The sequence below is a fragment of the Strix aluco genome, chromosome Z (genome assembly GCF_031877795.1).
Source record: "Strix aluco isolate bStrAlu1 chromosome Z, bStrAlu1.hap1, whole genome shotgun sequence".
Classification (NCBI taxonomy): Eukaryota; Metazoa; Chordata; class Aves; order Strigiformes; family Strigidae; genus Strix; species Strix aluco.
Window position 1 is genome coordinate 11,503,490 of NC_133971.1, and position 14,485 is coordinate 11,517,974.

The 14,485-nt window shown below is 39.5% G+C and overlaps 1 protein-coding gene across 3 annotated transcripts in view; it reads left to right on the plus strand.

Annotated features, from left to right (window-relative positions):
* Positions 1–13,797, plus strand: part of ZSWIM6 (zinc finger SWIM-type containing 6) — a 112,418-nt gene extending 98,621 nt beyond the window's left edge. For all 3 annotated transcript variants that reach the window (XM_074811951.1, XM_074811952.1, XM_074811953.1), the window contains 5 exons: positions 548–683; positions 3,532–3,689; positions 4,212–4,375; positions 8,760–8,841; positions 11,188–13,797. In XM_074811951.1, the coding sequence (XP_074668052.1) occupies positions 548–683; positions 3,532–3,689; positions 4,212–4,375; positions 8,760–8,841; positions 11,188–12,050 (1,403 nt within the window). In that variant the 3' untranslated portion in view covers positions 12,051–13,797. The remainder of the gene's footprint in view (positions 1–547; positions 684–3,531; positions 3,690–4,211; positions 4,376–8,759; positions 8,842–11,187) is intronic.
* The last annotated feature ends 688 nt before the right edge of the window (positions 13,798–14,485 follow it).

Below are 14,485 nucleotides of genomic sequence, written 5' to 3' on the forward strand. Positions count from 1 at the left end.
TAATGAGATGTTAGTAGGGATCAAATACTGCTATGGTGGTTGGTTGTGTAACTTCAATTAAAGATACACGTTTTTCCACTGTAGCCACTCTTTTTCTTTTTTTTTCCCCTTGGATTTATGATAAAGCGGTCATGCACCAACGGATTGCACAGAGATTAGTGTGCACAGTGTTACTATGTGGAGGCAAATCTAGGATTATCACTTTCTACTTTTGCATACCATAGCCTTGCTGAATGAGCCCCATGGAGCACTGGAACCATTCTGTCATTCATATGCACACTGGTAGTGTGCTTAGTACTATACAATTTGCAATCTGTCTTGTTGGCTCAAAGAATTTATGATATTTCATACACTTGTAATACATTGTATATATGTGGTATACATGTAATACATTTCATAGAAAATAGCAATATAACTTTAACTGTTGTACAGCAAAATCTGTCTCTGTATACCAATTCTATTTGAAGGTATAGTGAATGTTTTAGAAGTCTAGAAGTTGGGTTTTAGCAGTATGTGAAGACTGACATTTCTTTCCTCTTTCCTACAGCTGGACCATATAGTGGTTTAGGCGAAGTTACCCATCGAGAGAGTGTTCCAATGCACACATTTGCCAAGTATCTCTTCACCTCTCTCCTACCTCATGATGCTGAATTGGCATACAAAACTGCACTGAGAGCCATGCGGTACGTATTCACAAGTCACCTAGAAAAAGCATGAGTAGTGGTTGGGAAAAGGGGGAAGAGCTTGGTAATCAAGAGCTAGTCTTTTTTTTTTTTTTTTTTTCTGAAAAGCATTCTTCCCTTTAAGGAGAAATTAGTTTGGTTCTGTCATCTGTAAAAGCAAATGGTTTCTGTAGTAACTACAGCGTATAATCATTTATAAATGTACAATTAGTGTTTATCTACAACTGTAAAATGGCATTCTCTGTTACAAATTCTTTTACAATCCCACTCTTGGGGCACGTGGTTTTGTGTTAAACAACAGCTTTAGCACGTGCGTTCTCTCAACCATGTGGTTGTGTGTGTGTGATGGTATTGGTGAGGAAATGAGGAAAGAGGTGTCTCACCAGCAGTCTCAGGATCATCTGCTGCCTACCCTGTTCAGTAGGACTGTTTGTTCCAGTGGCTGCCTTTATAAATTGACTCTCAAAGATAGACTTGAATCCATACAGTGTGGTCTGAGCCAGTACCTTTTTTCTTGTGCTTCATAACAAAGCAGTCTTGTCCCCTTCTGCAGGAATATTTGGATTTAAATGGAGTATGTCGTATGACAACAAAATGTCTGACTTGCATCCCGTTTGCCTTTAGTAATCAGGAAAAAGATGTTTCTCAGGAAATGCTCAGTGTCCACACAGGTCAATGACCCATGATGGCAGCTCTGGAGTATTGTACCTCTCTGTATTCAAAATAATCTCTTGCTGTTTCATTTTTTGAATGCTCTTTTAGTGTGTGGAACACTCAGAATGAAATCCTTGGAAGCTGAGACCATAAAGCCTTTCATGCATACACCTCAGGTCTGCAAGGACAGGGTTGTGCTGTCCCTGATGGTCACTTCTGTCTACAGTTCTCTGCTCATAGCACTGAAACATGGAGCGGAGCCTTGGAGATATGGATCTGCAGTGACCTAGCTGACTGCTCACTTGGAATCTGAACTTGGATGTTTGGCTTAGTTTCGCTGATCCCTTGTAAAGCCTGAATGTCACCCAGGCTTTGGGAGCCAGACTTTAATGGTGATGTTTAATCACAAGGTAGCTTTGCTAAAACCTAGCTAAATAATTGAAGTTTGAAAGGGGAAAAAAAAAAAGTGAAGAATGCTAAATCTGCTTGTGCTTGTTCTGATGTTCCCTAATCTTGCCAAAATAGTGTGAAAGTCCCCAGTGCACAACAGCATTTCTTTTCACAGGAGAAGAATGTAGAAATTCAACGTAACAAAATATGTCCCCAAAACAGCCTCTTTCTTTCATGCTCTTTGTCCATTTACAGTAACTGATAACTTAATAATCCCTTTTTGCATTAGGTAGTTCGGATTTTTACTATTTATTGAAACCATCTAATAATGCATCTTTCCCCTGCCCTCTGTCTATGCTTGGAAAAAATCAGCTGAAGTCTTTTTTTACATTATCATGCACATACATGTGTCTGAAAATGTTAATATAACCTACTGGTAGTTATTTATATGGTGTGTTGTATTCATATGTGCCTGCTAGATACCTACAATATATTTAGAATTGCGTTTCTCAGGGACTTCATAAAGCTACTCTAATATGCTTCAGGAACCTACAGAAAACTGATGGAACTTAAAACTCTCTTATTGCGAAAAAGGCATGCACTCCAGTTACTTAAAGAACTTAGGTGTTTAAGTGCAAGAAATTGTAATTTATGTTTAAATTAGCTTATTCTGTAAGAAATACTCTATCACAGAAAATCATAATGCATTGGATTTTCAGTATTCAGTAGTTGCAGTTTTATTGACGAAAGAGATCCAATTTCCATTGTCCTCCCAGGTGACTTCCTTCTAGAAAATCAGTTGCATATGAAAGCTGGTAGAAGCAGAACTCGGATGTTAATCCTGATCAAGAAGCTAAGCACCAGAAAGGCTTTTCTTCTGGACATTCTTATTAGTATTTGATGTCTCATTGACCATTCATGTCCTGAAACTGTGCTTAATTATATTGAATAAAAATGCCTAGTTTTGTTCACGCCTGCTTTTTGCATTGGCATTTATATAGTATCTGGTTTACTGCTTGTATCTAGTGTATTGTAAGGACCATCAGTTGAGTCTCTGTTGTAGTAATCACTTGTGTTACAGTAGTCAGCAACAAACACATTAATTTGAATTTTCTAAGTATGAATTCTTATTCACAATAAGACTGTTGTAGATTGATGCATACTCAAAAGAAATTTTTGCTTCAGGACTAGAAAATGGAGTCTGAAAAGTAATGTTGAGGAAACTTCCTCGGTCACTGCTGTTTGGGACACTAACATCAGATTATAGTACATTATAAAAACGTTGGTAGGCTGAAGTTTAAGGACTTCAAAAAGTAGTCAGCTGAACAGTAAAATGCCCTTTCTGGACATAAATACATATCTGAATTTACTGCAAGGTCAAAATCTGAATGACTTATTGAATATCCCTCTCCCTTACTTTGAGCATTTATAGGTGAAGAAAGTATGTTCCAAATACTGAAAAATATTTACATGTTATCAGTATATCCTTCCTGAGGGCTGTGGTTCGAAGACTGAAACAAGGCAGGGAGAAAAACTTCAGCTCTCTGCATGATACAGAAAGTCTCTGCTGCTGTGGCTAATGGAGAGCTTAGTTGTCCTGTGAATTCCTGCAGATGCCTACTTGTAGGCAAGTTTGACAAATGGACTTTTAAGGTTCCCTGAGAAGTGATTTTCCAATCTTTTTTTTTTAACCAAAAAGGCACATTTCATAAACAAGGTCAAGTGTTCTTGAAGCTTTAGTTTTGCTCATGAGTAAGCTAATGTACTAATAATTTAATGAAAGAGGATTTCTTCCTTATTTCAGGTTGCTAGTATTGGAATCTACAGCTCCTTCAGGAGACATGTCCCGCCCACACCACATTGCATCAGTTGTTCCAAACCGGTATCCCCGCTGGTTCACCCTAAGTCACATTGAATCCCAGCAGTGTGAGCTGGCATCAACCATGCTAACAGCAGCCAAAGGTACATTGGTGTCAGTTACGTACTCAGCTAAATGTATGCTTTTAATATTGCATGGAGTAAACAGATTATAAAACTTGTGTTTAGGAATCCAAATTGCAGTCTGACAGGAGCTTGAAATGGGTACAACAAACTGAGCTGGCTTAAACCTGTCACTTAATTTTCTAGCAAAGTAGTTAAGCTAGCTAGATGGTAGCCAGATGAGCTTGATTTGAGGCTGATGAGACAGCTTTTTGTTCTTCTGACACACAACATAGACTGTGACAGGAGTGGACAAATCACTTCTAAAATTCACAAATCAGGATGACTTTTGGCCATGTACCGCACTAACACCATCAGACACTGGAGGAGTTTGTGCTGTCTTGTATCTTTCATTCATATGTGATTTAATTGTGGGAGGTTTCTAAAAACAAAGTCTAAGTGAAACATCATACTATTGCATAGCAAGGGCAGGCTCAATTATAATGCACCTCAGGATGTTTTGGGAGCTTGTTCCATTTTGGTGATTCTGTTTACACCTTGCAGGTGATGTTCGGAGGCTGGAAACAGTGTTAGAATCCATCCAGAAAAATATCCACTCCTCATCACACATCTTCAAACTTGCCCAGGATGCATTTAAAATAGCAACACTCATGGACAGCTTGCCAGACATCACTCTTCTGAAAGTTTCTCTGGAGTTGGGCCTTCAGGTATTTGCCTTATTCATTATTATTACAGTAGAAGAAAGGAATTTGACCCGATGTTGATTGGTATAGGTTTTAAGCACTGAGGACCATACACTCTTTGGGTGCTATCTGGAATTCTTAGATTCTGTTTTCAGATACAAAGCACAGACCAAGGGTCTGCGCAGCTCCTTTGTGCCATTCAGGTGGAAGAGAGCTGGGAGTGGCTGGCTGCAGGGCACTCCTCTGTTCACGGGTGAGAGAGGACCAGTGCAATGGGTTCAGGAGTATATGTAAGGCTGGCTAGAAAGCAAAATTATTCTGCTTGCCAGAAATGCACTGTATTTTCTGCATGGCCTTGAGGGGTTTCTTACCATTTCTTCCCTTCCTTTCCTCTAAATGAGATTTGGCAGTGCTTGTTTTCAACTAGAGAGTGCCAAGGTCAACCATAATGATCTGTTTCGAAGGCAGACTGTGCTAACAGCAGCGCTGTCACTTCCTTAATCTAAATCCTGTATTCCACAAGCTGTGGGATGGTCAGATGCATCAGACTCAGCTTGATCAGAACTGAACCTCAGATCAGTTTTCAGGCTCCTAGGAGAGACTTTGCCAGCTAAAAGGAGACAGCTAACTTCTAGGTATCTGGAGTAATATTGCCTGACACTGATGAATCTTAGAGTTTACCCAGTTCATTTCAACAAAAATAAATCTCTTCATCCCTCTTCAGGGAGTTCTTCAAAAACATGCAAAGATCAGAAAACCATTTATTACTTTGCTTCAGTAAACAAAGCTCCAAAGACTTCTGGGGAAAGGATATTATCCCAGTTGCTTCTCATGCCAAAGAAAGGTACTATTTGCCTATTCTAGATGTTTAGAAGCTAAAGTCTTTAATCAGCAGGCTGAGATTATGTATGCTTTGTTAGCCTTTCATATTCCCAAAGTTGCTATGGAAATCTGCTTCTTCTTTCACATCTTGGTATGTTTCTGCCTTAAATGTTTGTTTACTTGGGAGAAAGAAAGATCCTTATAATTGACCTGTGTGTCAGCTCAAGTATTCACCAAGTATCGTTCAGTGGTAGCAGCACACCTTGGATATCACTGTGTTCACGTATACCCTTTTGTGGTTGGTGGTGTGATCAGAATGTCTTCATTGAGATCTAGTGAAAGAAATATCATGAACCCTTACTTTCTCCTCAATCCCAGGGTTTGGAGCAAACTGGCGTAGAACTTGTCCACTGTTCTGTCCCAAGCTTATGAACATGTTTTAAGAATCTTTAAGGTAGTTTGCTTTCCAGAAGGAAGATGCATAGCAGTTTTCTGGTACTAACTCACAGCTGTGTAGATTTCTACAGTATCTCTTTTCCTGCATAAAACTTAGTGTCAGCACTGTCTCTAGTGGCCCACAGGTGCTTCCCCTTCTGGCTTAATGGCAATTAGATTGTCTGTATTCACTATGTAGTATCTGACTAGTGATAACATTTATGTACCCTAGAAAACTTTCTCCCCTCATGTGGTAAACTAAACAGCACAGTGTCCCCAGAGGTATACTGTTCTACCTCAGCTACAGCAATGACAAGTTGGCCTGGTTGGACTAAGGAGATGATACCAACAATTTCACAACTCTGGTATTGGGATCTCTGTGACAGAAAAGCCTCTTACATTGTTCTAGATTTGGTGGTAATGTGTAGACTCCTGGGTTCTTTCTCCCTGTTTCCAGCAGCAGCATGTGTTACGTGACTGAGCAAAGGGAAGGCTTTTAAAGTGGCTGAGGAGAGAGGTCATCAGCATGGCCAGATGGGTGTGGAGCATCTCAGGTGTATTCTGACCTTCAGAACCTTACTTGCACAGACGCTGTAAGATCTGCAGGTTCAGGAGGGGCTTCCATTCCTCTGCTTGCCAGTTGTATGCTACATCAATGCAAGTATTACTGCACACATGCAAACAGGTACTGTTGGCAGAACTGCTGAGCAAGTCAGTGCAGGTAATCACTCAGTGTGTATTTGGCAAGTGGTGTCCTTTTCCCCAAAACCTGTGAATGAATTAATAAATAAACCTCCTTCCAATGTGCATGGCAAAGAGGTTTCACGGTGGTATGGGATCTAATGGTTGAGTTGCCATTTCTTGTATCTCTTAGGGGTGGTAGGGGTGGTGAGATCTTCTGTTCCTCTGTAAGAAATGTTTATAAAGATCCATCAAGATGAAGTCACAGTTATTCTGTGTGGAAGAGAGCTTGTCTTTGAAATAAGCTGTGTAATTCCCAGGGACTTCTTGTAATTTTCAGACTTCTTGACTTGTTAAGAAGCTCTCTTCAATTGGCAGCAAAGATCTTCATCAGGTGTGAAACTCCTCTTTTAGGAGGAAGTAGCTCAGGAATGTATTGAGCAAAAGGGAAATAGTTCTTTGACTACATGTGCTACAGTATAAGTTAACTTCAGCTCTTCCTTGGTCAGGACATGAATGCATGATTTATTTGAAATCCTTGGGGGTTCTCGGCTTGTCAGTTTAATCAGATGAAAGGAACCTAATTCCAGAGTAGTTTGTCAAGAAACTTTTCCATGTCGAGAAACTAGATGTGGTATTCCTTTTTGCTCTCAAGTTAGGACTGTCTACACTGGAACTATTACTATGCCCACTACATATGCTGAAGGCTCTTGTGACTGCTGATCCTGTTATAGACCACCACAGTGATGGAAGTCATCAGAGAAGACTTTCAGAGAAGTCAGCATTCACACTGTTTTGGTTTTTTAACCTCCTTCCCTCCCTCACCAATAGCAGAATTCAGCCCTTTATCCTGTTTTCTCTTGTGTTCACTCTACTTGCAGAAAGCTGAAAATTCATCATGGATATTGAAAAGAATGTTAGTCTTCAATGTGTGTGTGCATCAATACAGGAAGTCACCTAGACTCCTTTGCTTTGATGGACAGAATGAGGCAGATAATAGCACTTCAAAGCATTTTGACTTGGGGCTGCCTGTTTTTCTTCCAGAAAGACTTCAAGCAAAGACTGGTTCCATGATTTACCTTAGCTGTATTTTCGTATTTTAAAAAGTGTTGGGTTGCTTCTTACAGGTGTTTGCTTTTTCTTTCAAAATGGTATTCTCCCAATCTAGCACTTAGATTACTGTTCAGTTAAAATGATACCACATTGTCTGAGGCCAACAAAGCTGGCCTTATCCTGTACTTTGGGTGATGTACAACCAGTCACTGGGGTCTCAAGGTGAGAATGTTTGGAGGCCAGCTTGGAACCACTCATGGTTGTTTATAACCAGACTTAAAGATCATCTGTGTACTTGTGCTTCTCAGCAATTTTTCCATCTTCTTAATTATCCTATTGACAGCATAGGACTAAAGGAGATGGCAGGAGTAACAAATATGACAGAGGGCTACATGCAACTTTGAAGTAACCTTAGGATTGGGAGGGGCTATGGATTGAGAACCCTCTTACAAATGCTGCTGACTCCAAGCTGTTTTGTGAGTGCATTTGTTGAGTTTAATATGTGAAGATCATAGCTGAGAGCTCTGTGATTGACCTATTATGCTTTTTATTTAATTGCCTCAGTAATACCATAGTACCATCACTGATATTGTAAGGGGAAAACTACTTGCTGTCTTCATCTAGATATCTGTGCGGTCTGTCCAGGTAGCTGAAGCAAGCTCTACATGCAATTCTCATGCAGTGTTTGTTTTACTGATAAACATATTTGCCCATGTTTTGAGAAACAACTACAAATGATGTAAAATATGGGCACTACAATCAAAGCTTAAAGTCCTTTTTCTAGGATTCGGATGATTTTATGGTAGAACTTCTTTGCAGGGACTCCTCACTCAGAGAGAAATCATTGCTGTGGCCTTCTTAATAATACCTGAATATATCTGGAATTCTATATGTATCTTCTCAGAATAAGCAGCCAGTCAAATCACAGTATACTAACTCCTCTCTGTATTGTTGAAGTCAATGAAAAGAAATGCAGATGAGGGAAAAATTAAAAAGGGTTAGTTTGCCCAACAAGAGTTGATGCATTTCCACTTTGACTACTGTGTATAGAGGGAGGAAATATGATATGATACAATTTAATTTGAATAATTGGTAATTTATTGGGATTTTTTTTGTTGTTTAGGGGGGGCTTTTTTGTAGGTTTTTTTTTTTTCTTCCCCATGGATAAAACAGTCTCTCTCCTCTAGCCTTGAAGGATGTGCAGTTGGAATTACCCTCTGCATGCTATTCTGAGGTAACTGAGCAATATCTTTCAAATCTTTTGACATCAGCTAAAAAGGAGATAACAGAGTAGAGAGGGCAAGAGACTGCCATTTTGAACCTTACTGTATCTGAGTAACTTAAAAATGCCTAACTTGGCATATTGCCTTTGTTTACAATAGGATTAATTTGTATTTTTTTTGTGTTGTTTTAATAGGTGATGCGGATGACACTGTCAACACTGAATTGGCGACGACGGGAAATGGTGAGGTGGTTGGTAACATGTGCAACAGAAGTAGGTATGTTCTGAGATGCTTCTCTTGTCAGCTAATCTTAGAGGGCTTGATCTTGCTTATCAGCACACAGGTTCTGCAAATGTCTCCCACTTTCTGTTTGTCTATAAAATTTCTTTGGTGAGAAGACATTATGGCAATGATGAGTGGATTTTTTTAGGCACAGACCAAGTGAGACAATAGTTGAGTAATGCAGTGTGACTTCTTTCCCCTGGAAGGTGGGGGTGTGCATAACCTATGGGAAATACCCCAGATTTCCCCATCATGTTCCCTCCAATGATGAGTTTGGGTTTGAGGCTGCAGTAAAGAAAAGGCTCGTGGTTATGGGTTACACTGTGCTACAACTTTGCTTGCTCTGAAAGGCCAGGTGAGGCTGTGAAAGGCAGGTGAGAGCACTATCTAGTCAGCTGTGGGAAAAGGAACTAGAAAACAGGTGAATGAAATGCTGAGCATGCCTTCTACTGTGTGGCAGAGAATCTCATGAAGGGGGATCTCATTGTTAGGGGCTTTTTAAGCCCCTGAGTAAATCCGGGTTTAGAGTGTTATGTATCTTAGTTATGTGTCTGTGATGTGCAGGCCTCTCATCTGCACTATAAAGCAAACCAAATATCAATGCACCCATCATTAACTATGTAAGGTGAAAATAAGGTGGGACCAGAACCAGCCTTATGCTTAGAGGACAGCAGTGGGAGAACAGTGCACTCAGCAGGTCGTTCTGTTCATTTCTGGGCTTCGCCACAGATTTCCTGTGTGTCTTGATGAGGCATCCCTTAGCTTCTGTATTCCAGTTTACCATCTCCTAAGATGAGGATACAGAATCTGAAAGTGGAGATGAGTGCATTAAAAACTGTGTAGCTTAAAAAAAAAAAAAAAAAATCCAGCAGCTGTGGTAGTGGGGACAACATAAGTACTTTTGATAAGGGAGCAGTTTTAATTGTCACTAAAGATATTTCTGGAAAGCATGTTTCCCTACTGTATTTATTCCTTTTTCATACAACTGAGTTGGATTGTATCGCATGATGCTTCTCGACTTTCAGAACATCAGAGGATTGCTGCTGCTTATTTTCTGGATTAGTTCATTCTTTTCTTTATACTTAACTGGGAAATTAATGTTGTCAGTAGCATGGGAAAATGCAGCTTGCCTTTGTATGCCCTCAGCCAGAAAGTAGTTTGTGTCTGCAAATTTTCATGCAATGCTCTTGTTTTATTGCTTTTATATCTTTGCTAAGATAATTATCGCTGAGGCTATCTTACAGATATTAGTGCCTGGGTATTATTTTGTGCAGTTGCATATCAGCAAATAAAATGCTGGTTTTAATAGTGCTTTAGTTTACATATTCTAATAGAACTATCCTATAAAGAACCTATAATGTAATGGAAAGTACTCTTGAGACTTAATCAGGTTGGTAAAGCAAGGAATCTGTGTATTTAAATGAAGATCTGGTATTCTCTGGCTATGCTGAATAGTTGCACATGAGTGCAGGGGTGCACAGAAAGCATCAGAGTCCTACAGAGAAAATGAGGACCTCTGGGTGTGGTTTAGGTGGGCTCACAGATGTGTGTAAACTGCCTCCAGCAATAATAAGGCACTCTAGTTGGCTATAATGTTCAATTTATGAAACCCATTATTCACTGTTTCCCCCTTCCTCCCCCTGCCAAACACACACACAAACTCACGCATGCCAGAAATAAAGTGATGCTAAGGAAAAATACCTATTTCAGATAATATCCAGTAGTTCATATTGCTCAGAGTATTTCCCTAGTAAGGATCTTGATGTTCAGGTGCATATGAACTAGATACAAGATGTATCTGAAAAGCCTGTTGGGAGAAGGGGGGAGTTAGGATTATTTTTAAGGTGTGCTTTGTGTGTTCTGTTAAGGTGTGCCATGGTGTTCTATTAAGAAAGCCATTTAGTTATACTTTCGTATTCTTTTGTTCATGTGCTGTGCATTGAGATACACAGTGAGAAAAGAAGTTAAACTTGCCTTTTAAGTGTTCAATGTGAGGGCTGCTTTTGAGTGATGTGGTGAGACCAAATGAGCCAGAACTTGTTATCCAGATTGTCTTAAATAACAAGTAAAACAGCTCAGTTATACCAGAAAATTAAATCTTATCTTGCAGGCTTTTTTTGTTATTCTCTGCATTTCTTTGATTGCTACAGAGTTTGCACAGTAGCCTTTGTTTTAATGTACTTTTCCAGCCATGCTGTCTGGTTTAGCCCTTCTTGCTGAAGCACATCCCATTGATGTACTGGCAATGTCTCAGACTTTGCTGCAAATGGAATGTCTTGCTGAACATCTGTATCTGCTAGGTTTTATCAGTTGTGGCTAATCCTTTCTTTCTCTCCCCAGGTGTTTATGCACTGGATAGTATCATGCAAAACTGGTTTACACTTTTCACTCCAACAGAAGCCACTAGTATTGTTGCTACAACAGTGATGTCCAACAGCACCATTGTCCGTCTGCATCTGGACTGCCATCAGCAGGAGAAGTTGGCCGGCAGTGCTAGGACGCTTGCTCTACAGTGTGCCATGAAGGATCCTCAGAACTGTGCCCTTTCTGCACTGACCTTATGTGAGAAGGATCACATAGCTTTTGAGACCGCTTACCAAATCGTTCTAGATGCTGCTACAACTGGCATGAGCTACTCGCAGCTTTTTACTATAGCACGATACATGGAGCACCGTGGTTACCCCATGCGGGCCTACAAGCTGGCCACTTTGGCCATGACACATCTCAACCTGAGTTACAATCAGGACACACACCCTGCCATTAATGACGTTCTGTGGGCATGTGCGCTCAGCCACTCCCTTGGGAAAAATGAGCTAGCAGCTATAATACCTCTGGTGGTCAAAAGTGTCAAATGTGCAACAGTACTGTCAGACATTTTGCGTAGGTGTACTTTGACCACTCCTGGCATGGTGGGGCTTCATGGAAGGAGGAACTCTGGTAAGCTCATGTCACTGGACAAAGCCCCTTTACGGCAACTCTTAGATGCCACGATCGGAGCCTACATTAATACAACTCATTCACGTCTCACTCACATCAGCCCGCGACACTATAGTGAGTTTATAGAGTTCCTCAGCAAGGCCCGAGAGACCTTCTTAATGGCTCATGATGGTCACATCCAGTTTACACAGTTTATCGATAACCTAAAACAAATCTACAAAGGCAAAAAGAAACTGATGATGTTGGTTCGTGAGAGGTTTGGTTGATGAAGATGTGTGAATGGGGGGACTGGGGGGTGGGAGGGGTGGTTTGTTTTTACTTGAGCCTGCCTTTGTATCCTTTTTAACTTAAAGAAACAGAGCCACACCGGTATTATATGTGTATAGTTATATTGAGTTTGCAGACTAAACTGTCATGTTGTGAAAGTTTGTGTGTTTAATTTTTTTTCCTTTTTTCTGTTTTGTATGAGAGAGGTTAAAAAAGGTTTGGTTTACACTGAGTATATGTTGTCAAGTGGCAAAAGCCCACATCGCTCTCCTGTTCTTTCTGTATACGTTCACAGCCTCAAAAACAAAACATATATTGCAATGGCTTTAAAAACCAAACAAAACACCTCCATCCTGTGATAAGTACCTCGAATGGATTCAGCTTTACTCCTTTGTAACTCATCCTTACATTTCAGCATATTTAAACAAACCAACAAATGAAATACTAATAGTTAAAAGGCTGACCACGTGGCTTTGCAGTGCTGTTCATCCAGAAGCATGGCACACAATGCTTGTGCATGTGGAAACTTAGCGACTGTCAACATACATTCTCAGGGATTTATCAAAAAAATTAAAAAAAGAATGAGAGCATTTATTGTACTGTATATATATTATAGTATATGTCTGAATATTGAAAAATATAACATTAACTAATTTATAAAAAAAAAATCTATGTAATGCAAAATACTTGAAGCTGCAGTAGCTTGGTTTTAAACAAAAAAGGAAACCTATCAGAAGGACTAAAGTGCGCCTTGCTTCAGGGTTGGCTCAGGTGGTGAACTATATGCTGGGCATCTATGCAGAGCCACCTTTTGGATTGCATGGTTGGACTGATACCTATTGGGGAAAATTTTATATATATATATTTATACAACCCGTGTATACATATACGTGTATACACACATACACACATGCTTGTAACAGGCACTATAGTAAAGAGGGACAACAAAAAATACACAGCCAGAGCAGCAAGCCTTAGCATTAAGAATACAGTATGCCAGAATCGGGGTTTGTGCCTCCTAGCCTAGAAGACTTAAAGAAATATCCTTTTTGACACAAAACGCAAAATGTTTTCCAAAATGATTGACATGATACATTACGCCTTTGCAGTGAGCTAATAATAAGCTAACCTTTGTGCACAAATAACATATATATATATTATATATATATATTCTGCATAGGTATTTTGACTTTGTGCAGGACAGAAAGTTGTGTAGGTATGACTGTTCTACTTTTCAGTTTGTTTTTTTAATATATTTTATTTTCTCTAGAATTACTCAAACAAAAGCAGCCTTCTATCTTGCCTTGTCTTAATGCTTTAAAATAACCAAACTGGAGATCTAACTACCAAACTGTTCATTATATTATTAAATACCAACTTTGGTTACAGTATAGTGTCTTTACTTTAGCTGATGGTTCTGTATCCTTGTGCTTTTTAAAGCAATTTTTATGTTTTGGTGCAAAAGTTGTCCAGTGTCTCTTGTTCCCTTCATTAGAGAACATGCTTAGAGGTATGTTTGTAGGTATTTTTGTTTAGAAAAACTATTTCATGCTCTCCATTTTATTTATTATAATAGGTAAAAAGGTTGTATTTCATCACCCATGTAAACATGCTCATGAAGTTGAAAGTAATTAAGATTTGATACACTGATATCAATTTATTTATGTAACTAAATCACTGTTTTATAAACTTGTTAATGATCAACAATTTTTTTGTTTTGATTAAAATTAGTTTTTTGAAAGTTGATTCTGCGCCATTTATGGTGTCTGTTACTGGAGTTGAACTGTGTATGGATAGTTCATAGATCTTAAATGCCCAGCTTGCAACTTTGGTGCATTATGGTAGTAAGCAATGTAACCACCAAGCCAAGGAAAGAAATGTTTGTTCCTCAGAAAATTTCTGAGGAATGACAGTGTTCACAGTTGCTGGTGGAAGAAGGCCTGGTGCATCAGAGGAGGGACTAAATGCTGCTTGAGATTGAAGATATGTGGTCTATACAACAAACAGTAAGCCTTGACCTATTGCTCTGGTAGGATGGTAGAGTGTGGGGGGTATGTTCCCACTCAGTGAGTTATTTGTGTGAACCTGGGAGTTGTGCTGCAAATACATGTAAGGACAGTTCTTGCTGTTCTTGGATTGGCTTTTCTAAAGCATTTTGTGTATTTTGAGCCATGCAGCTCAGTCCACCCAGCATGAAGTTCTTGCTCACTGGCTGACAGCCAACACTTCTGCTTTTTTGGAGCCCTTGCTCTATAGGAGTTGTGTGAGTTTTCCAGCCCTCAGTGAAGAATGGGATACAGCATGGATGAAAATTGAAGAGGAGCTTTCCACTTTACCAACATCTTTATCATCTTAGGAATGTTATATGATGTCATATTTGACTACATGACCTGAACACCACCACTTTCTTTTTTTAGTATCTTCAGCTGAAAAG